The sequence below is a fragment of the Cyrtonyx montezumae genome, unplaced genomic scaffold (assembly GCF_038088225.1).
Source record: "Cyrtonyx montezumae isolate F1298 unplaced genomic scaffold, pur_monq_1.0 scaffold_21, whole genome shotgun sequence".
Classification (NCBI taxonomy): domain Eukaryota; kingdom Metazoa; phylum Chordata; class Aves; order Galliformes; family Odontophoridae; genus Cyrtonyx; species Cyrtonyx montezumae.
In genome coordinates, this window is record NW_027071948.1 from 4,969,622 (window position 1) to 4,991,706 (window position 22,085).

Consider the following 22,085-nt stretch of genomic DNA (forward strand, 5'->3'; position numbering starts at 1 on the left):
ACTCTTCAAAGTAGAGAGGTTAGCTTTCTTACTCAAAGGTAGTGCTTTTTTTGTGGGGAAGCAAATACTTGTAAAGCTATATGCTGGCTTCTGACTTACTGTAATTCAGAGGTCAGGGAAACTAGATCTGTGATTTGGGCTGAGGTCTTCATTGATTTGCATTGAAAATGAGGTTTTAAGTTGTATAATGGTTTAAAGGCTTAAGAGATGGTGTTTTCAGAATGCTTTTCTTTTCCTTAACTAGATTTTCTCTTCTGAGTGTTGATTCCCCAATCGTTTATTCTGTATCTTGGAGCTGAAGGAGGTAGTTGGACTTCATTAGCTGCTTCAGTCAGTAAATAAGATGTGTCAAGGACTGAGTTGTTTCAGGAAACAGTACTTTTTATCCAAGTGCTGCTAGATATGGGTGAGTGTAAGACCCTGGCTGGCTGAACAGAACTGAATCATGTTCTGGTCAACTGAGACAAAAAACACTGGGAGTCCTGTGCCAGTGGATCAAAGGAGAGAGCAGCTTCTGAAGGGTCAGTAAGACACACTGCTTTGTTAATCCCACTTCTGTATGCTGACTGGGGGAAACTTGCTTTTCTAATGCGAGAATGCACCTGCGTTGTGTTCAGGAATAAATATGTATCTATTAATGCTTGTGAGGCATTTTTTCCATGGCTATATCTTGGTGCTGTCTTCAAAATAAATAAAGGCATCTTTAAGCTTTTCTCACAGACCTGACCTGTTAAAATAATGCAATAGATGAGATCAATAGTAGTTTTTCCTTCAGACTGTGTAACATCAGGGAATTTGGTGCTGCCTTCAGTCGCCTAAAATTGCAGTCTGTCAGCAATCTGGCACTGACTCATATTAAAGAAGTAGCAAATGTATATGACAGACACCCAGCCAGTCATGGAGCTCACTAGTGTGAGAGTGCACATGGTGAATGCCAGTTATGTGGCTGTAACAGTACGTTCTCAGGTACTGCACTGACAAAGTTAGAACTTGTTCTGTGCAGAACAGAATAAATCAACACATGAGGGATGCAAATAAGCCACGTTGCAAATATAACAGTATCTGTTTCAGATGCTTGTCTTGCAAATGCAGACTTTGCTGTTGAAATTGCTTGAGTTTTGGTTATTGAGGACTAATAGTAGCACTCTTTAGCTGTCACAAGAGCTCTCAACCAAACAAAAGTAGGCTTGAAGAGCTGCAGAAACTTGATATGTTATGTATCAAGTATTACATGTATTGAACTACAGGGATTCCAGTTATTTTCCCTTGGGGCCTCACTGGTAGTTTCTCAGACTGTATTTTTGGCATATCCTATCGCTTTTCCTCTAAGCAGCTGTGCTTTGCTCAAGTGTGAATAGGCTCTTGCTGTTATTCAACTAGCTGTCACTCAACTAGTTTCTATATATTTAGGCCATCATTCTGTGAATAAAATACCCCTGTACTTTATAGTATGTTCTGAAAGATTTAAGGTTGTGACACCCATGATCCTGTAGTTGAGTGTGCTGTATTCTTGTTATCACTAGACTTCCAAATCACTTACACTTTTTTGTGTTAGTGTGATGCAGTTAATATATAGCTTTTAACTGTAAAGTGTGGAGCAGAAGTATGTAGCAAAATAGTATTTTATCTTTTGCTACTGATTAATATCGTTACTGGGAAGTCTTTACACATTAGAAATTCACATTATTTATAAATAGTTCAGCAGCTCATTCTTGGTGTAGCAGTCTTCCATGTATGAATCCTGTGGCTCTTAGGCTGCTTGTTTAAATTATAAATGTCTCTACAGAGCTTACTACATCATATGTTAATGAGAAATGCTTCAGCAAACTAATCAGATCTTGCTTTCAAGGTATCCAAAACCAGTGAAGTTAAGAGACAGGCAGCATTAAAAAGGCAGATAGCGTTTAGGTAATTGAAGGGAACGTGTGGAAGATATCCTTCTTTTCATGATAAAAAGAGCTCAGTATATCAGCCATTTCTGAAGCACTTTAATTCCATAAGCTGGACTCGTTCTTGTGGTATTCTTCACTCACTGGGGCACATCAGTGATTCAGTGATACTATTATTCTCCAGAGCTGATTGTTCAACCTTAGTGAGCAGGAGCAAGCTGGCTGTCTTGTTTTGTCATGGTCAGTGCTGGTGTTGGTTCCTCCTGCATATTGGCAATAGAGGCTTCTCTGTTTGCTGTTTTGTTACTGATGTGGTCACTTCTTGAAACTTAGGTGGGTCTGCCTACCAGTGTACGAGAGATATGTTTGCTTTACTTTGAGAATATATACCACCTGGTGGTGCTCCAAAGTACCTGCACTTCAATTTATGCTGTGGTGGTTGAAGAAGCCTATGAATCTCAAGCCAACTGAAGTACTGAACAATTAAAATAGGAATATTGCTATTCTGTGTAAATTACACCACTAGTGACAATGAGATAAAGATAAAATCCAATTAAATTTAGAGTATCAACTGACATTATGGTTTCCACTGCTAACTAGATTAGTTTTTAAAGAACTGTCTCTGTAAACTAATTCCTATGCTGTAGGACTGGGTCCTGAATGATCGTGAGTTTCTCAGCTGAATTAATCAATTAAATATTTCTTTTGTCAGTAATTTTATGTTGAAAGAGAATGCTGGTGATGCTCCATGGAAGAGAAACCATGAAAACAGTATTTAACATTTGTTTGGGCTAAACAATGTTTGTCTAGAGACAAGCTGGCTCTGAGGACGAAGCAATGAAAAAGTGCTTGTTTGTTGCTTGTACCACTGCTGACTTTTATAGCTGCATCTGCAACACTGTGGATGTGCTGCTTGGATAGTTCAGCCATGCTCAGTGAAACTCATATGGATCTTGGTTTGTTTTGAAAGTATTTTAAACATCAGAAAAGGTTTGGCTAGGAGGCTACATATAATCTAAAGATTTTCTTTTGCAAACACATGTTATGTTTCCTCTATGTACACCTTCATTAATTCTTACCACTAGCTGGTGCTACAATACAATTTACTGAGCGTGCTGTCACAGTGCATCTGCATTATCAGCCTGCAGTGAGATGTCTTTCCTTTCAGTATTGTTTGTGTATTTCTGGAAAGATTGCTTCCTGTCAGGCATGTAAGATCTTAAATCATTCTTACAGTTCTCACTCAGTTTTCTGCATGAAATGCAGGTGTACTTTATATTCTCAGATGCTTCTATTGCTTTCTGCTCAGTTAATCAAGCATACTTATTGTGGAAGTAAGCTAATTATTAATGATGAAGAAATGAACTAGAAAAATCCATGGGGAAAGCTATTCTCAAGAAGTAAGTTCTTAATTAGTCAAGCATTTCTGAAACCCAGAACTTCTAGTTCTAAATGAACAGATGGCAGGTTTTGCCTCCATGTAAATTGTAGTTAATAACAATGTGTTCTCGTGATCTCATAATTTTGCCTCTCAAAAAGATTGACGTTGGTGCCAAGGGTAGTTTCCTCAGATGAAGTCTCACTCTGAACCACAGAGGTAACTTGAAGCAGCGATTTACACTACCTACATGCTTCTGCTATTCACTAATAAAGCAAAGGCTGCCTGTAAATAATGCCACTGCAGCCACTTCCTGGATTATCTCCTATTTGCATAATTAAACCCAGCTTATGCCAGTGTTGCTATACCACTTCTCTATTCCTTCCATTTTCTGCTTCTCTGGGTGGTACTGCTTGGCTCTGAACTCTCCAAATCAATCACCCTTGCCAAAATGCTTTCTGGAAACAGAACTCAACCTAGAAAATGCATGGGATGTGCAGCATTCCTTGCTGGCCAGAATGCTCACTGCTGCAGCATTTGTCAGAGTCTCTAAATCTGACATCCTGCCTGGGAGAGCCTACTGAGCCATATGATTGAATGGGGATCTTTGTGGTGTTGTCCAACTGTTTGACAGAAAGCAGGGGGGGCTGTGGGTTTGGTCTGGGGCCTGAATCCACATGGCCTAGACAAAGACACATGGCTAACGTGGTGCTGCGTTTATTTATACGTAAATGCCTCTGTGCTGCAGCTGTGAGAAATGCACAAAGCCCCAATTCAAATTTCCTACAGCACTTACTGCTATCAAGTTGCACATCCAGTGTTGTTTTCTGTACCCGTCAGCAGCAGTGCAGCAGAACGGGATGCTGAGAAATTTGGTGTTATTGATAATGCTTCAGGTAAAAAAGCTGCCTGAAAAACTATGGTTTTGGCCAACTTTATCTAGTTAAGTGAATAGTTATAACAGTGTCTTCAGGCATGGCATAGGCTCATGATGACTACAGTGTAGTACCTATACTACAGAACTTAAGGTGTTATAGGAGAGATTGCTTTAGGTGGAGTAGTGTTTCATCAGAAGCATTAATCTGGAATGTATTTCTGACCCTGGGGCTCCTGGTAGGTTTGATTGTTGGCTTATTTCTGTGCCCTCTGTTACTATCTTATCTTAAAGAATATAAAGGATTATGTTATCAAAAAACTTTACCTGAAATAATACAAAGCTGTGACAGGATTAGTGTGTAGAGGTGCACTGATGGCTTTTCCCTTAACCATGGTTATTACCCTTAGCAAATCATTTGATGTGTGTATCATACTTGGTGTTTACCTCTCCTGTGTGGATAACATGTCAATTCTTTTCAGTTTGAGAGCTTGGCAGAAAGCATTGCTGTGCAGGTTATACTTAAAGCATGTCTGAAATACTCTGCAGCCAAGATACTTGCAGTATGCTGCAAATACTCTTAAAATATGGAATGAATCTAAAATAACAATTGCTGCGTGTTTTGACGGGTGCTTTAATTATTAGAGAAGGCTTCTCAAACGTATGGGAGCAGTTTGAGATCTCCATAACGTTCTTCTGGTGAATGTTTAGCTGTCTGTAGTCACTGAATTCATTCCTCTGCTGTCTTCCATTCTTAGAATGAAAACATTCCTTATGAAGAATGCTTGTATGAATCATTCTGCTTACACCTCGAGTCATAAATATTCATCAAGTCATTACTTTCACCATATATTACCTCTATATATCTTCATCACACACCCAAATACAAGGGGACAACTATGTTTATGATGCCTTTTAGTGACATCTGGCGTTCTCACAGGAAGCCTGGTGCCTGCTTGTCTGTTCAGAAGAGCCACATTCATGACTCACAGCCAAGCTGCAAAGGGGAACGTTGCTGTTACTAACCATAAAGGAATGAACACGATCAGGAGTAAGAATTTTAGGTTAACAGCAAGTGTTGATATATTGAATGCTAATCCCAGTGAATAAAATTCTAACCTGGCCAGCTGAACAAAGTGTGGAGCTGTTTGTTTCCTGGTGTGTTCACATTCATAGGAAGTCTACTGACCTTGGGCCCCCGTTCTGCAAATGTGTATACTGATCATTCATTTCAGCTCACAGAAGTATTTGCCCTAGGACAATGTGCTGTTTGACTTCTTACGAAGCAGAAAAAAAACAACTGCATATATCCCCTTCCAACACACACGCACAAACAACCCTACCAGGTAGCTCATATTAAAAGTAATGTTGAATTTCTCCATTGGTAATGAGGAGCTAGATGATACAGGTCAGTGGAAGCTCTGTTACAGTGCACTGTGATAGTTTATGTGTAGACCTCAGCACTGACATTTATTTTTTGCTTATATTTCTGGAATGCTTGTATCACAAAGTTACAGAAGCAAATTAAATTAGGAATTCCACAGTAGCATACCAATGCATGAGGAAAAAAAAAGAAAAAAAAAAGCTTTTCCCCAAAGCATTGTTTTTTGGGGCTTGATTGAAGCAGGATGGAATATTCTATACTGGAGATTTCTTGGCAGCAAGGTGGTATGAATCCTATCAAAATGTATCAGTGCAGCAGCAGGAATTGTTTCTTTGGGTTGGCAGAGCAAAGGAAATGGACATCTTCTGATTCTTGAAAGTTCCTGCCTTCTCTAGCCACATCCAGGGTGTCCTGTGCTCCAGCTCAGTCTGGGAAATTCACATCTCCATGTTTTTATAGGTTCAGACCTATTACAGCACAGTGTTCTTAATACCAAGCCTCCAGTGCTGGAAGCATTCCAGGTTGTATTACAGTGGAGCGTGGGCCATCTGGTTGCAGTTGGTGTCACCTAAGATTAATCAAGCTTTTCTTGGAACCAAAGGGCAGACTCTGAAGTCCTGGTTAAGACCAAAAGGCTTTAGTAGTCAGTATATGAAGTTAAAGCAGGTCTTGATGAGAAATTTTGGAGCACGAGCAAAACATGGCTTACTTGAGCAGAGTGCAGGCTGTCCAAGTGGAGTAATGTGTTTGATTGAAGGGAGCTTAATTTGCCTAAGAGGTTATCTGCTCTAATGCTATGCATTTTTCAAGTAGGGTCTTACCTCTGGCTTAAGAAATGTTCAGAACGTGCACAATACAGTGTTTTGGGTTTGGATTTTTTTTTCCATTTTGTGGTATTTGCAATTCAGAACCAACTGAGCTGGTGCAGAAGGAAGTGATGACATATGTGCTATTCCTTACAATGGTTGAATAATTCATCATTCCATATGGCATGCCTTTGTTCAAACAGACGTGCATCTTGCAGGGGACTTTCCAGTACAGACAAGATACTGTCAAATCTAAAGTAACTGAAAATGCTGTTCTCTCCTATATTTACAACAGGAAAAAAGCTGTAACATTACTGATTATATGTGAGTTTAGACCTGTTCTTAGCTAATTCATACGAATCAGACAAACAAACTGATAAGTTTCGTGTATGATTGATCTTTTTTTCTCTTTCAAAATGCAGTGGTACTTGTGAACATGGAAACAAAATACCTCAAGTAATATGACCAACTTTCTTTACCATAATGTGGAAGTACAGAGGAAAACTGAAGCAAGGAATGCTAGTGTGAAGGGCGACTCATTCTTAAGACAGTATCTTTCACTGAGCCAAATTGGAGAGTGCATCTAGGCATGTCTGAGTCATATTTTGGGGATGGAACCTCGTGCTAACCTGGAAGAGCCTGTGGCCTCACTTTCCTTGAAAGGTAACTGGGGTAATATATAGGAAATGATTGGATAAACTATACGACTTCGTTTCAAGAGTAAAGCTACAGAAAGTATGAATCATAGATAAAAAATGTACTGACACAAGCTAGGTGCTCAAAGATCCAAGTGAAGGCTTTTCAGATGTACTCAACATTTATGTTGCTCCTGTTGGGATACTTACTAATCTCTCATCTTATTTTTCCCTACTTCTGTTGCTGTGTACAAACTCATCAGTCATTGCAGACTCAGTACCCATTGCATGAATGTAAGAACTGAACTAAAAAATCTCTTAAATGATTTTTTTCTCACATTATCTTTGAAAAATAGAGAACAATTAGTCTAAAGCGTGACATAATTTGCATTTTCTTTTCAAAGATCAGATAGATGGGAAAGTTCATGACACAAAGAAGAAGCAGAAAAACACATCTAGGTAAATTGACTTGTTTAATACATATCAGCCATATGCAATGTAAGATTTTTACACCAAACATTTGATGCTTTAGTTTAGAAAACACGACGCACCGCAGCTATGTGGCATACCAGGCTTTCTCTCTGAACTCTGCGTGTTCAGATACTGCTGCACTTAATATGCCATAGTAGAGAGCTGCAGAGTCCAAGGATGCAGTATATGTCACTAATGTGCTCTGATTTAGTGTTTCATGCATGTGATCAAGGAGGCTATACTGCTGGAAAAGGACAGTTATAAAGGAAAACATGTATGCATTAATTCAGAAGCCTTTGCACATCAGCTCTGAAGCGTGCTGAGTAACTGGTTAAAGTGACCCATCAAAACTGGGTATTTTCCAAGCACCCTTTAATTCAGGATGTGTATTTCAATCCTTGTGTCTCTGCAACAAGAAAAGACAGGAAGTTCCTGTTGCAAGTCAAATGCACAAGCTCAAGTTGGTAGGTCAGTTCCAGCTGGACCTATTATACTTTGCCACGTAATAACGTAAATATGGAGCAGAAAAATCAGTATCAATATCTGAAGCAATACCTCCTTTCTGATAAGAAGTGTCCTGCCTTGCTAATTCAGTGGATGGACATGCCACAAGCACTTAACCAGCCAAAACACTTACAAGAAAAGATTTTGGATAAAGAAATGCATAATGTACGATGAGAAACAATCTTTGCCAGCAGCATTTAAAATGAAGCTAGCATACATTACCTGCAGATCATATTTCAGATGTAAATGTCATTGCTACTGGAGCTTCTTCCTGTAGGATAACCTTTTTTGTTCTTCTGGGGAACTCCTGGTTAGCAAAAATCCTATGCAAACGTTCCACACTCGGCAGTCTTGTTTAAAAAAAGGAAAGTCTTTGGGAGACTTGTGTGGGATCCCCACAGACGTGGAATTCTTCCACCATATTTTCCATGGATCATCTTCTCACACCAATACAGGAATAGTCTTTGGTTCTTGTGAAGTAAGAAGCACTGACACGGAATGGCATGGTTACTTGTTTCCACTGCTTTCAGGGCCTGTCAAACAGAGAAAAAACATGACATCTTTCTGTATTATTTTTCATCAATTTACCCAAATGTTTTCATGTGGTCTTTCCCTGTCTTTTCTGTCACCTCTTTATTTTTCTTTCCAGTTCATACTTCTGTTTCTCCTGACCCTATTGCTGGATGTACTTGTTTACTGCCCGCTGGTCAATGCTGAGGGAATTCAATCTGTTCAAATGCACCGTGGTTTTATAACTACTTTGGAGTTTGTAAAGCATTTTTAGGTGGGGTGGCACCGACTGTCCTTGGTACCAGCTGCCACAAACATCCAGAGGTAAAGATCACTTGTCAGCATCTACATGTTATCCAGTGCTTCCAGAACTTGGCCCTTAAATGTTTCTTAGTAAACCTCATCTGTGCAGTCGGCTGACCCAAGAGCCATGCATCTGATGAGTGTTGAGAGGGCATGCCTGCAGTGTCTGCCAGGTGGTTCCTGTGTCTGAGGAGGGATTTGAAGGGCTCAAAGCATTTGGCAGCTCCTGTGGAAAAGGTTACTGTTGGCAAACTGAAAGGATTAGAAGGTTCAAAAGCCACGACCTCACTCAGGGGATGCTGCTTGTTTGAAAAGCCTGATTAGCAATTTACTTACGAGTACCTGCCTGACATCTTCCTTACAACAGCAATAATGATTCCAGCAAGGATTCCAACAGCTACTATAATTCCAACAATGATTCCAACGAGTGCAATTGTTTCCAGGCCACCTGGAAGAAGAAATGGGGTTTGTTGGCATGTTTTTCGTGAAGAACACTGATAGCAGAGGTAGAACTGACTCATTTCTGCTGAATCTCTGGGAAGACTTCCTTCTATGTCGTGAGCTCTCAAGTAAGCTTGGTAATTTCAGCAGCTCTGTGGGGTATCTTTGTTTGTTTGTTTTGATTTTTTTTAGCCTGTGTGCTGGATTGAAAACTTGCTGAAGTCACCAAGCTTGTCTGTTCTGTGTGCTGAGACCTACAAAGCCATGCACACTGTGCTTTGGTCTGTGTACACTACAAGTCCCCTTAGTTCCCTTCCCTGGGCAGGGTCTTGATGTCTTTGTAGTGAGGGACCCAGTGCTGCACACAGCACTGAGGTGTGGCCTCAGAGCTGAGTACAGATGCATGGTCACCTCCTGCTCCTGCTGGCTGCACTGTTCCTGATCCAGGCCAGGATGCCATCAGCCCTCTTGGCCCCCTGGGCACACTGCTGGCTCGTGGTCAGCCTAGCTCTGATCACACCCCCACTTGCATTTCTTCCATGCAGTCTTCCAGCTGCTCTGCCCCACACCTGTAGCAATGCCTGGGGTTGTTGTGGCCAAAGTGCAGGACTCAGCCCTTGGTATCACCTGGCACTTAAGTTCTCCTTTGTCTTATGTTTAATACCTTTTTCAGTTTTCTCTGTCTGTTCCCCACCCAGTCCACCTGTAAAATAAGAAAGAATAATTACTTGAGGGGCTTTATACCAAGTTTTGCATCCCAATTTACCAAGCTACATCCAAGGAAAACTATTATTGGCTATTAACACAGTGCTATGGAGCTGTGTGATAGTGTGGTTTTTGATAAGAAATGAGCAAACAGAATGCTCAAGAGTGAGTGCAAAGAGCTCTTTGAGACTATAGAAAGATAAGCTAATATCTAAAGGAATGACTGTTCTAATATATACAGGTGACATTTGAGTTTATGGGGATGTTCTGTATGGAGGCTTATACAAAATCTGTTAAGTACAGTTCTCTAATTCTGGAACTGAGTTCGAATTTGAGAGCAGCTTAATTTTCGTATCTGAGTTTTCCAGATACTGTGCTTAGTAAGTGCTGTAAGATGTGATGTATTGAAATGGAAAAGGAAGGATTTTCTTTTACCATCAACGCTTTCAGTGTTAACTTCATAATACGTGGCGTTATCGTTTTCATCAGGCAGGTCAAACGCACTTTCTGTGGTCATCAGTCTTCCAAACTGCAAGAGATTCGTTACACTCTGTAGCCTTGTGGGCAGCTAAAAGAATTAGGGGAGAAAACAGAGGGGAAAGAAAAACCTCAGTACGTTCAGTGTACAGAGGTAAGCTGTTACACTCCTTGATCTCCCTGCTGTCCCACGGGTGAATTTCTAGCAGTCACCTGTCACCTTTGTGTCACTTGTGCAATGGGACAAACCCACAGTAAGCTGATTCCTCCTCCCTGCTAGAGGCTTTGGTAGATAGATCAATTCCCAGCAGGAATACAGAAGTGCAGGAGAGGATGCAGAAGGTTGCAGAGCTGTCCTCTCTGGGTTTGTTGGGCTTTTCTGTTAGTTTGTCAGCATGGAGAGAGAGAGAGCTAACAGCAGCAAATGGCAACAAAGAGGCAGCACAGATGGACTGCCAAAAATGCTTTGAGCATTGTCACCTTCAACCTAATTGCTTGCAAAGCAAAAGCATTAGCATGTGGCCTTGATTTTCAAACTCAGAGATGTTCTCTGTAATTTCTGATTGTTAAAAATCTAAGCCATGAGACAAAAGCAATGGAAAGGAACCCTTAGTTAGACTGGTACTCACCAGCGTCGGTAATTCCTCAAACTCTGTGTCATTTCTGTCTTTGAAATCGATTGTTGCACTTTCTTCTCCTTCTAGAATGGCACTTGCTGAGTGAAATTAAGAAGAAAGGTTTGTCTTTAGTTGATAGTTGCATGTTCTGGCTACTTTGACTTCCAAATTACATTACATGTGATGATTAAATGAGATAGATGTCTACCTGCATTTGAACTTAAGATTGCAAAATTCATTGGACTTTCTGCCTTCTGCTGTGGGACAGAGAGCTAAAGCATGCTCCCACTGAATGTTTCAGTGCTGCGCAAGGGTTGATCACTAAACATTTTTTCCAAGAGAATTGTTTCTTCAGTACGAGTCTTCCCCTCCATACAAGTGAATGCAATGTTCCGTATTTCAGGTATTAACTCGGTCACAGCTGCAACCTTCGTGTTAAAGGCTGTCACTAATATTTGTGGGTATAGCTGGAGTTTAGAAAGCATTACTACACAAATCTGTTGAGAGGCTTTTTGATGTTGCAAAGCTGATTTGCCATAGCTTAAACTGGGCTTTTATGTCCCCTCTTTTTCACTTACATGTCATCGATGCTCACATTTGGCCCACACAACCAATTTCTCATGTAAATGGCCAGGTAGGGAAAGTAAGTGGAACAAGATAGAACACAAAAACAGTAAATGTGCGTGTGAAGATAATTGGCAACATACATATAATTTGATAAAGCTGCATTCTGACTGTTGAGACTACCACCATGCACAGTGGGATGCTAGTGCAGTCTGATAGCACTTGGGAGTTTGTAATTCACCATGACTGCAAAGCTTGAAGGTAGAGCTGCTTGCTTTGCTGTTGCCTGGGCACAAGACTTCTGCTAATTCCAGATACCAGTGTGTGACTTTAAGCAGAGATAGCAGACGTTGTCCTGATCAAAGACCATCAGGCACGACGAACACTAAAAACTCCCAAACTCCTGGATAATTATTTCCCAGATTCTAATTTTGCACCAAATTCTTACTTCAGCAGCTGGGGTAAAAGTTTATGCAAGCTCTTTAAGGCATAATTTATCACTTCACACATTCAGCATAGTACTGAGTTCCTGCAGGGACACACTGTGATGGGAGCTGAAGGTTATGTGGGGGAGAGCTGTGTTCATCCTGGAAAAATGTCAGAGAGATTTGCAGGGAGAGGTGTTGGAGAAAACCCTGGGTACACGCACATCATTCACCTGAGCTTCATGTGAGGTAACCACTGTCAGGTGCTGATTAATTATGAACAAAACATGGAATCCTTTCTTCCTTTGCAAGGTAGTTTATACAATAGCATCTCTGTTACTGATTAGAACTGTTTGATACAGCACTCCTCATACCTCTGTAATTTGGAATGTACAGTAGTGCTGCATAGTGATCTCAGGACGATGACAACAAGCACAGATTATTTAAAAACAGAATTTTACTGTACCCTTTTATTGTACATAGATAAATATATATGACCTGTTTGTTGTTTCATGCTGTTTCTGCTTATTTCTCCTATTTAGTGGTCTGAAAACATCCTCATCAATTCTGCATTTGAATGCAGACTATTTCTGAACTGTTACACTAGTTCTGAGTACTCTATTTCTTATAAAGCACTTTAACATCATACATCTAAATGCATTATACTTATGCTGTATTTGATTTAAAGGCAGGTAAACCATTTTTGTTCAGTGACTGAGACATTGGAAAGAATGGATATTTCATTGTGTCAAAATGGGAAAAGGTTAGAATTGCTTTAGATCTTCAGTACATAAACCTATTGGGAATTATTTTTCTTTAATTCAAGTTCCATTTAACCTTTATGCAGTGTTAAACTGCCTTCTTTACATTAAAAATATTATTTCACATGAAAAAGCCCCTGTGCAATTTGAAATGATTTTTAAAAGTATTTTAAAAGAAAATGTTTCATGCAGAAATTGAATGATTTCAAGAGGTTAAAAAACAAATAATTCTCCATTTCTATTTTCCACTGAATTGTTCTGGAAACACACAAATATTTTTCCATGCTCCCAAAACTCACTTTTGGACAAAATTAGTATTCATTCATCTGTAGCAATGCAAGAACAAAAGCTCTGTCCCTTCTCCAAAGTACTAAACTGTGATCTAAACTTCGGTGTCTGATCTTTATTTACCCCCACTAAATAGAACTTTAACTTACAAACCCAAATTCAGGCACATTTTCTATTTAAGAGCCAAAAGGAGGGTGTGAAAATAGTACTTTAGACACTAACAGGTGAAAAACATGAAGCCTAATAGAACTGGCTGAGGAGGCCAGCCAGTCTCCCAGAAGTGCTCCTCCAGTTCACAGAAGGACTTGAACAGGCCAGGGTAAATCATTCTTCTAAGTTAGATGGTAACAGTAATGCTTTGATCGTTTTTTAATCAAGTGAGCAGCCTTGCAGTTTGTTTGGATAGCAGAAAGGGCTTTGTCTTCCAGATGTGTTCACTGACCTCTTTAAAATATCAGGGTATTTGAAGACAGGGTGATGTTCTATAATCCTTAGATTCAGTTTATATGACAAAACCTTTTTGTCACAACACTGAGATTATGGTATGCACGTGTTAAACGGAAAGAAATAAACTGCAGCAGAGCTCAGCAATATGCCTTGTGTGGATCAGGTAGATTTGTAATGGCAGTCAGAACTGAATTCACAAAATAAGCACAGACAGAGAAAACCAATTACTATAGGAAAACCCCAGATGGAAAGCAAAGTAAGTTTAGTATCTTAAAAACAAGCAGCTTACTCAGGGAAGCTAATTATACTCTTGGCATGGCAGCAGCTTTCAGCCCTGAAGAATTACCTGATGGTGAAGGCAGGAAAGGAAATGGTGTCACAGAGCAGAGGTGTGGAGAACTGCTGGGCGTCACAGATCATGAAGTAATTATTTTTTGTGTGGTCAAGTTATCAAAGATTCTTGGCAACCAGTGATGTGTAGGGAATGTATTTCAATGCGTTTCCTTCAGCATACAGGGACTGACAAAAGTAATAGCCTGGATTGAGCTGACCTAATTTTAGGTTCTTTGTGAAGGTGTTTAAATAAGGTCTGTGTTTGCCCTTCTCTTATAGTCTGTAGAGAAAGGTAAGTGCTTCCAGAAGGTGATCCAGCTCACCTGAGATTTGGAGCACCCTCTGGGAGTGCTTTTCTTAACTGAAACGAGAATAGTAAGGCTCCTGAATTAACTTCCTGAAGCTCCAAGGTTGACCAGATTTGTACAGACACGTAGGGTTTGTCCCAGGCCTCTCCACTTGGAATAACACTGTGCTGAAGCTGAGGTTCCATTCGCTGCAGAATGGTCCCTGGCATTTCTGGGTTTGTTTTCTACCCGGATGTGTTCTGTGCACTCGTGTGTAGTTACAGACATTGCTGAACTGTTGTCGGGAGACTCATTTGTTATCAGTGTATTGCATGCGTAGCAAGGAATATTAGATGCTAGGCAACGCTTTTCAGAGAAAGATGGAAATAAACTCAAGGGCAGGCAAGAATCTGGAATCCAAAGCAAGGTAAACTGACAGCAGTGTCCGTTTGTTTTAAACTTTGTGTATGCTTAGATGTTCTAGCATCTGTTGACATCAAAGAGTAATGTCAGTGGGATGTAAGCTTGCATGCACTTTGGTCATTTGTTGGCTTCATGTCGTAAGAGCCATAGGATTGTACTCCTGGTTGTGTATATGTTCTTACTACGGCCTTAAAGGAGGCAGTAAATAAAAACATCCCCTCACAGTGCTCTGCTCGTCTCCAGATAGACCCGTGGCCTCTTCTGTTTGCAGCTACAGGTTGCTGCGGACGTGAATTAATCATTACATCTCTTTCTGCCTACGTTCCAGCTGGGTGCATTTCAGTTCAAAGTCCTCAGCCTGCGGCTTCTCACACCAGGAGAGAATCTGATGTCCTTAAAAGTTTAATACCGCTTGGAAAACATCGCGTGGGTATGCGTCCCATGACCCAGTTAGGGAAAGATGAGCTCACTTCTCATTGTTATTCATAAAGAGACGATTTACTAGAAAAACCTCTTAGGGCTGCTTTAAATCACAGTGCTTGTGCTGGAAAGGAGAGTGAGTTGTAAAACTCTTGTCCGTTAGAATTTCTTTCAGGTGTCTCCAAAAACAACAGAGACTTTTGAAGATGACAAACGTTGGAGGATCCCTTTTTCCCAGCAGCCTGAACAAACCCAGATGCAGACAGGCAGAGGCGGCTGGGGCCTTTAATGGGCTTAGCCTGGAAACAGGAGGCCATCAGAATGGGTCGTTTCCATCTCAGCAGAGTAAAACAAGCGGTAACAACTGCAAATCTTAAAGGGTTTCCTCTTGTGAGAGCTGGTATTCAGAATCCTCTTGAGCTGCTGAGCCTGAAGGACTGTATGGGCATGTCTGTGTTAGCCATGCTGCCTGGGCTAAGTTTGGCTCAGGATGTCTCCCGGTGCAGGAGTTCCCTGCATTCTTCTGACTCCATTTGGTTGGGAGCCTTTTCCCGTGGAATGTTTCAGCACTGCCAAATCCAGGCTCCGGTGTTCATGGACTTATTCTGAAAATGAGCTTTTCTAAAATATACCAGGCCCTATTCGGCTTATTTTCTTATTTGCCTTCTGGATTTTGAGCCATTGGGCAGCAAAAACTTCCAGGCTTGATAAAGGCAAGGAATAATTTCTTGAGAACTGCATTCTCATTTGTAGCTGTGGCTCCTGCAAAATTCATGGCACCTTCAGCATCCCGAGAAATTAATTTGGGGCCGCAGCACTGGCATGTGTTGTTGGCTGTGTGTTTCTTAATTGATCCCAGGAGTTGGAGCCATGCACCATACTGTGATAAAGAGTGTGTGTCTGAGTGCCTGCACCGAGATGTTCAGGAGAAAGCACACACCATCTGACTGACTCGTGAAGCATTTATTGCTGCTTCCTTATCCAAAGGGTGGCAGGCTCTGCTTTATGCAGTGAAGGAAGCAGGACAAAACTACAGTCAAAGTGTCTGCTAGTCGGAAGCGCTGCCGTGATGCACAGGGAAGGATTTAGTTCAGCCTTACTTTGAGCACGGCTGACTTTGTTCATCTCTTCTGTGCAGCTCATGACAACGTTTTGCTGAATTTTCAGAAACATTTCCTTTGGTCACCACGCCCTGCTGCAGATGGTTTCTATTGCTGTGACTGCTTTAAGCCAGAGGAACAAAGCCAGGCTTTAAATTTAAAAGAAGCACTTGGCTACTTCTAAAATAAGTCCCATCTTCTGAATGCTACAGTATTATTCTGTACACTGTCCATATATAGATACCCTCAGGAAAGCAAAACAAATACAGATATATATTTTAACTGGGGCAGATGTAAAGAAAAAACAGCTGCTCTTCAAGTGCTCACAAAATATATGTGACCCGTAACCAAAGCTATGAAACAAAGCCACAGGAGGAAAAGGTGCTCACTTACAAAGCTTTTGCATAACAAAATTGGCCACAAGGCTGCAGTTAGGGAAACACTATCTAACTCCATCATGGGGTATTTTTTGCTAAATTAACTTTCTAGACTTGAGTCTTGTAAGTCTTTCGATTTTTGGAAGGGTGCTGTCTGATTCTGTGCTGTGTACGCTGACCTCAGAGTTGCTACACCAGGATCCTGTCTAAATTCATGCTGATTTTTGCTGCCTCATAACCAGAAGGTTGTCCTGCCACAGTCTGACAGCAATTTTCTGGTTTCTGAGCAGGAAGGATTTGGCTGGGGCAATGAGATTGGAGGTGTGAGCAAGTTTCTTTGGGATCATTCTGCAAGTGACACCTAAAACTGCAGTACTACAATACTTCTTATCAGTGCATGGCTGGAAGGGAACAAGTGTTGGAGCTGAGGCTCTCCTGCTTTAGTAGGGGTCTCCTGCTTTAGCAGAGGGGTTGGACTTGATGATCTCCAGTGGTCCCTTCCAACCCCTATGGCTCCGTGGTCCTGTGAGGTGGCCTCAGGATGGGAGGAGAGTATAGTTATGCTCTGGATGAGCAAGTGTTACAGAATGTACAGCAGAAATCACACAATCTGTGTACAAATACAGGGGTCTGAATACAGATGAAAAGAATTAAGATATGACCTCAGATACTGTAATAAAAGAATCTTCCCCTGAATCACTTCCTTCCAAAAACTATCCCCTCACATCAGCCAGCTCAAAGCAGCTACTTCCTGCAGTGGTTTGTCACAGCCTTCATAAGGTGACTAATTCCTCATATCTGTCAGCACAACTGTTTGCACAATCATTTCCTAACTCGTTTCTTTGAGATGTGCACAGAGCTGGACGCAGGGTGGGCTTTCATTTTGTTCACAGTGGTTCTTGGCTACCACACAGCAAGCGAGATCCGTTCAAATATGTTTAGTCTGACAATCCTACTAAGTAATAACACTAGATAATATTTGGATGGGTTTCATAGTCAAAGAAACGTTCTAAAATGCATTTAGAATGAAGTGTGTCTGCTATGGGCTTGTAGCTTGTATCCTGCTCAAGAACTGAGAGAGGAGGAGAGGAGTGGAGGGAGAGAGTCCTGCCTGAGGAGCTGTGATGCTGCATGTTGTGGTGTTTGTTAGCAGCAAATACAAAGGTGCACAGACACAAAGCAATGGGAAAGCAACATGAGAACATACACAGCATCACAGTTGGTCTCCTCTGAGTCTCTGGCAGGGCTCCTGAGACACTGGGTTGGAAGCAAATTGGACATTGCTTTTATCAGTCTCCTTCAGAACTTCCCAGTACTCCCAGTCCTGCACTTTGTTATGTACTAGTGCAGAGCAAGCTGTGTACCACACAGCAGAGTGGACTTTGCTGCCTCATGGATGCAAATTGAAGACACTGAGGGTGTGGTGTGTGCCCTTCCAGAGCCTGCCTGTCTGCAGCCTGGTAGTGGGACGCAGGGAGCAGTGGGACCTGGCAGCCTTTCGCTTCCATCCTGCGGTCCCCGACCACATCCAGACAAAAAACAAACCAACCAACAAAACAAACGTGCAACTGAGGAAGGCTGTATGCTAGGGCTGGGCAAACCGTGGTTAGTTTTGTGGTGTTGCCTCAAATGACACAAGGAGGAAACACTGCAAGCTTCTGTCAGAGGCCAGCAGCGTGTTCATGGTGGGCTAACCTTGCTTTACTATTTTTTGAGTCTTAATGTTCTTCTATCTCTCTTGCTTGTCCGCTTCTTATTTTTTGCAGATTTATAAATACAGGATCTGAGGCAAATGCATGGGTTCTGTGGAAACCTGGATTACGGGCACCAAGAATCCAGCCTCTGTTTGCAGTTTTACTGTGCCACCTGAGTCAATGAAAGGCTCACTTGTAAGCTTGTAAATATGACAGTTTCCTTTCTGTATAAAACTACACAGATCCAAAAACTTACTCCTACCCTTTTGAGAAATGTCTGGGCAGGCATCCCAATGAAGAGGAGAATGCATATGCTGTGTTCTCTGCTGGTCTTTTAGCAAGATGCAGCACAACACAATCACAGGATCACAGAATTGTAGGGGCTGGAAGGGACCTCTAGAGATCATCGAGTCCAACCCCCTGCCAAAGCAGCTCCCTATAGCAGGCTGCACTCGTTGCTTTGTCTAGCATAGATCTGCTTAATGCTGAGGTTTTTGAGAGGAGGCATTACCATTTGCCTCTTGTTAAGACTGGGTGCATGAACAGTTGATAGAGCTCAAGTGACACGCGGGAACGTGTTAGCAATCACGTCAATTTTTGTTCATGTTATGTGACAGCCAGTAGAGTGATCCCCTCACCCACAGTGATACCTGCACCTTAGGAAGTGTTTCAGGCTGGGAGATGTGTTTCCTCTAAAGCCTTCCTTTGAATGCTCGTGCTTTTCATCACGTGATGGTCACTCTGCCCAGCAGTGCTGGGCTAACTTCCATTTCGGTTGGACTGATCCGTTAAGCTTTGCCTGAGGTTTTCATATGCTGACCAGGATCAGAGGGCTAGTATCTGCTAATCATCCCGCAGGAAATGGTTTAGTCTGCAAAATGCATCAGGTTGCACAGAGTGCTCGGGGCTGTCCTTGGGTGGTAAGTATGACAAAAGAGTTGGCTGTTCCAGACAGGATTTAAACCATGAGTGGATTACACAAAGCATACATGAATGTGATTGTAAGTAAGCAGTGATGTTGCTAAGTTTTCTTTCTGAATTTTTCCTAATTACTGTGCATATAAATATGGAAAATTAATAACTTAGTTTTCTGCTTTTCCACGCTGGTATTGTGTTTTATCCTTTCACAGCTTAGTTCTGCACTGCTTTGTGAACCAGTTAAAGGAGCTCTGTCCTTCCTATTGGATACCAAGTTGCTGACTCCCGAGTCCAGAAATTCCTCTTAAGATTTCCTGGCTTGTGGCCACATTTAACAGAAATCATCATTCATTTTTAAGTTATTGATGTTAGATGTGCTGTGCTTTGTCTGAGCAGAGAACACTTAAGTGCTTCCAACATTTCCTAGACTCCTGTTCCTCACTAAAATGTTGTCCAGGGGTTGGCTGACAGTCCAGTGACTGGGTCATGTTTCTGGGTCATGTTTCTGGCTCAGGGCTGTCCTGAAATCCTTCTTTTCTTTCTGGTTTTTGTAACATTGCAGCAACTCCCAGATGAGAGATACTAATGAAACTGCTCAAGTTGTGCATCACTACCTGGATGGGGAAAAGGGCTGTCCTCAGAAGTGTTATCAGTGTCGAAACTTAGCAATTTGAGGAGGAGCTTGGTACAAGCAGTAATCCTTCTGGCAGTTTGCTCTCACAGCAAACGTGCTTTTTTGGACTCAGTCTCAATCTAGATACTGGAGTGCTCAAGTACAGGGGTAGCTGCACACTTGTTTATGACCTGGTCAGCATTAAGAGGCATCAGAATCTGACGAGGAAACTTTTAAACCCTCAGGGCAAACTGCCTGCCTCAGTGGTTCAGGTGTGTGAATATACCCACTCCACCTAGTACTACTGCAAGCCAAAAAACTTTCCATCCTCACTGCTCAAAGCAATTAGATTGCCAGCGGTGCTGCGTCCATTCTAGGTTAGTTCTAACTCAGAACTGTCGGCGGTTATCAGCAGACAGCAGTGAAAAGGGGCCTTCCTTACAGTGTATCTGGAGCTTGGTTTTGAATGTTACCCTGAATGATAGCCCTACTTGAAAAGTCAGAAAATCTAGAGAGACAGACAGCCATAGGAACCTCAACACCACGATCCAGATCCACCTACAGAGTTCAGCGCAAATCACATTGGTAATAAAACTGAATAAAAATAGAACCTTCCATACAGGAAAGTTGAGAGAAAATGTACTTTCAAATTCCCCAAAATCCTAAAGATGAAAGAACATTTTTTCCTGCAGCTCTGGTATACGAGAAACTGCCTAAGGCAGTTCTATAAACCGACGGTGCATTCTTGTCTCACCTTTAATGACTTCAAGCTTTGGAACATTTAATCCTGTTGCTTCAGAAGATAAGCTAGCAGAGACAGTGATCTGGGCCATGACAGGTTAGGTTAGGAACTTTAGAGAAAGTTCAGAAAATAATATTTAGGAATTTACCTAACAGGTTTTGGATTTTCTGTGCAGTTTTGAAGTGTAACTCCAAACTATGAGCCTCGTACCCTCATGAACCGAACAGGAATTCCAGTTAAGTCACACGCCAACACTGACACGTACTGCATGCTGCTACAGCTTTTACTTCCAGCAGAATGCTGCTGATTGTCACCAGGCCAAAATCAGGCTGTATGTCTCTGCTAGGTACCCAAACTTCAAGTCACACATGGGGCTGGAGCTAGATGGTCTTTGAGATCCCTTCCAACCCAAGCCATTCTATGATCCTAAATAGACTGATGCTTTGGAAATGTAATGGGCTGAGCTTCAGGTTGCTGTTTTCAGAGAGCTGTTACTTCCAACACAGAATGCCCACGTTCTACAGCAGTGGTTGCTGGATTTCCCCCCTATGGGCACTGCTGCCATCTCTGTGCATATGCTGGGCACGCTGCCCCATGGCCAGCTCATTCAGATCAGTCACATACTACACAGAGTCAATTTGAATGTGACAATCCTGGAATAAAGTACCATTCAAGCCAGTTCTGATTACTGTCTATCAATCACTCTGTGTTTTACCTTTAGAAAGACTTCCAATCTATCTTTCTTGTCAGATTGAAAAGAAATAGTTCACCAGACAAAACATCCAGAGGAGGTCCACAATATTTTTAAACCTGTCTTAGGTAATAATTCTTCCTCTTTAGTTTCACTCACATACATACATTGCTTATGGCCAGGTGAGTGTTAGCCTCTGAGTACAGGAGTTAAACTCTTGAATTGTAAGGTTTGGTGGTGACATTCATAGCAGAAAATGTCACCATTTACATTTGTTGGTTACTGCTAACTTTTTACCTGCATGTACTTTTTGTCTTGCATGTACCCTATGGTGAAAAAGGAACTTCCAAGAGTGCCGATGAAATGCTGCTCCCTTTGCTCCTTTCTTTCCTCAGTTGCACAGAAAGTCTCTTCTAACAGCACATAACCCACCTGAAAACTTTTGCTGTCTCTTTCCTGATAAAACCGTAGCAACTGCTTAGTGGCAGCTTTAAGGAAGAGCTTTATGAACAGGACAGAGAAATGATATCATCTGAGCAAACACACAAACTGATTAAAGGAGATATCTGCAAATACTTTTCAATAAAGTTTTTCTTACCTTCTTCAGCAAGTGCTACGAGGGGCACGCTCCCTAGAATGAAGATGAAGAATGGGACTTTAATAAACATCTTCCTTCCACTTAGAGAAGAGCTTTCCAATGCTGAGACCAGATGGATTCAGACTCTGATAAATATTTTAGAGGCAAGAAAGAATTGGTATCGTGAAAAGAAATCACTGCAGAAACGACTTTGTTATTCCAAATATTCCTTTAGCTGCTGTTGCTGAAGAGGGGAGGTTTGCACAGATGATAACTATACAGCTAAAGCCAAGTATGTGAGTGGTGTCAGCATTTTTTTGTTTAGCCAAGGGGTGGGAGCACGCCTAAGGTGGTCTCAAAAAGAAGAGCCAGGCCCGCCCTCTGTGCTCTGTTTGGGCAGTGCTGAAGTTATGATCTCAGCCCAGGTTTAA

At 41.6% G+C, this 22,085-nt stretch overlaps 1 protein-coding gene and 1 long non-coding RNA gene across 8 annotated transcripts in view; one reads left to right on the forward strand and one right to left on the reverse strand.

Moving 5' to 3' along the window:
- LOC136049712 (uncharacterized) overlaps positions 1–22,085 on the forward strand; it is a 134,030-nt gene that overhangs the window by 2,529 nt on the left and 109,416 nt on the right. The window contains exons 4-5 of one of the 5 annotated variants that reach the window (XR_010622325.1): positions 3,429–3,486; positions 4,900–5,238. The exons of 1 other annotated variant lie outside the window; for it this stretch is intronic. This is a non-coding gene — a long non-coding RNA (uncharacterized LOC136049712). Of the gene's footprint in view, positions 1–3,428; positions 3,487–4,899; positions 5,239–22,085 lie in introns of those variants that run through there. 3 more of the 5 variants (XR_010622327.1, XR_010622328.1, XR_010622326.1) reach the window with 3 other exon arrangements.
- Positions 7,431–21,985, reverse strand: PDPN (podoplanin). 3 transcript variants are annotated; one of them, XM_065738171.1, is made up of 6 exons: positions 21,676–21,985; positions 11,007–11,092; positions 10,336–10,468; positions 9,860–9,898; positions 9,097–9,202; positions 7,431–8,474 (listed from the first exon to the last, which is right to left on the reverse strand). In XM_065738171.1, the coding sequence occupies exons 1-6, from the start codon at positions 21,743–21,745 to the stop codon at positions 8,468–8,470; spliced, it is 441 nt and encodes a 146-aa protein (XP_065594243.1). In that variant the 5' UTR covers positions 21,746–21,985; the 3' UTR covers positions 7,431–8,467. The 3 variants fall into 3 exon arrangements, with proteins under 3 accessions (XP_065594243.1, XP_065594241.1, XP_065594242.1); XM_065738169.1 differs by having other exon boundaries at positions 9,091–9,202; XM_065738170.1 differs by lacking the exon at positions 7,431–8,474 and having other exon boundaries at positions 9,087–9,202.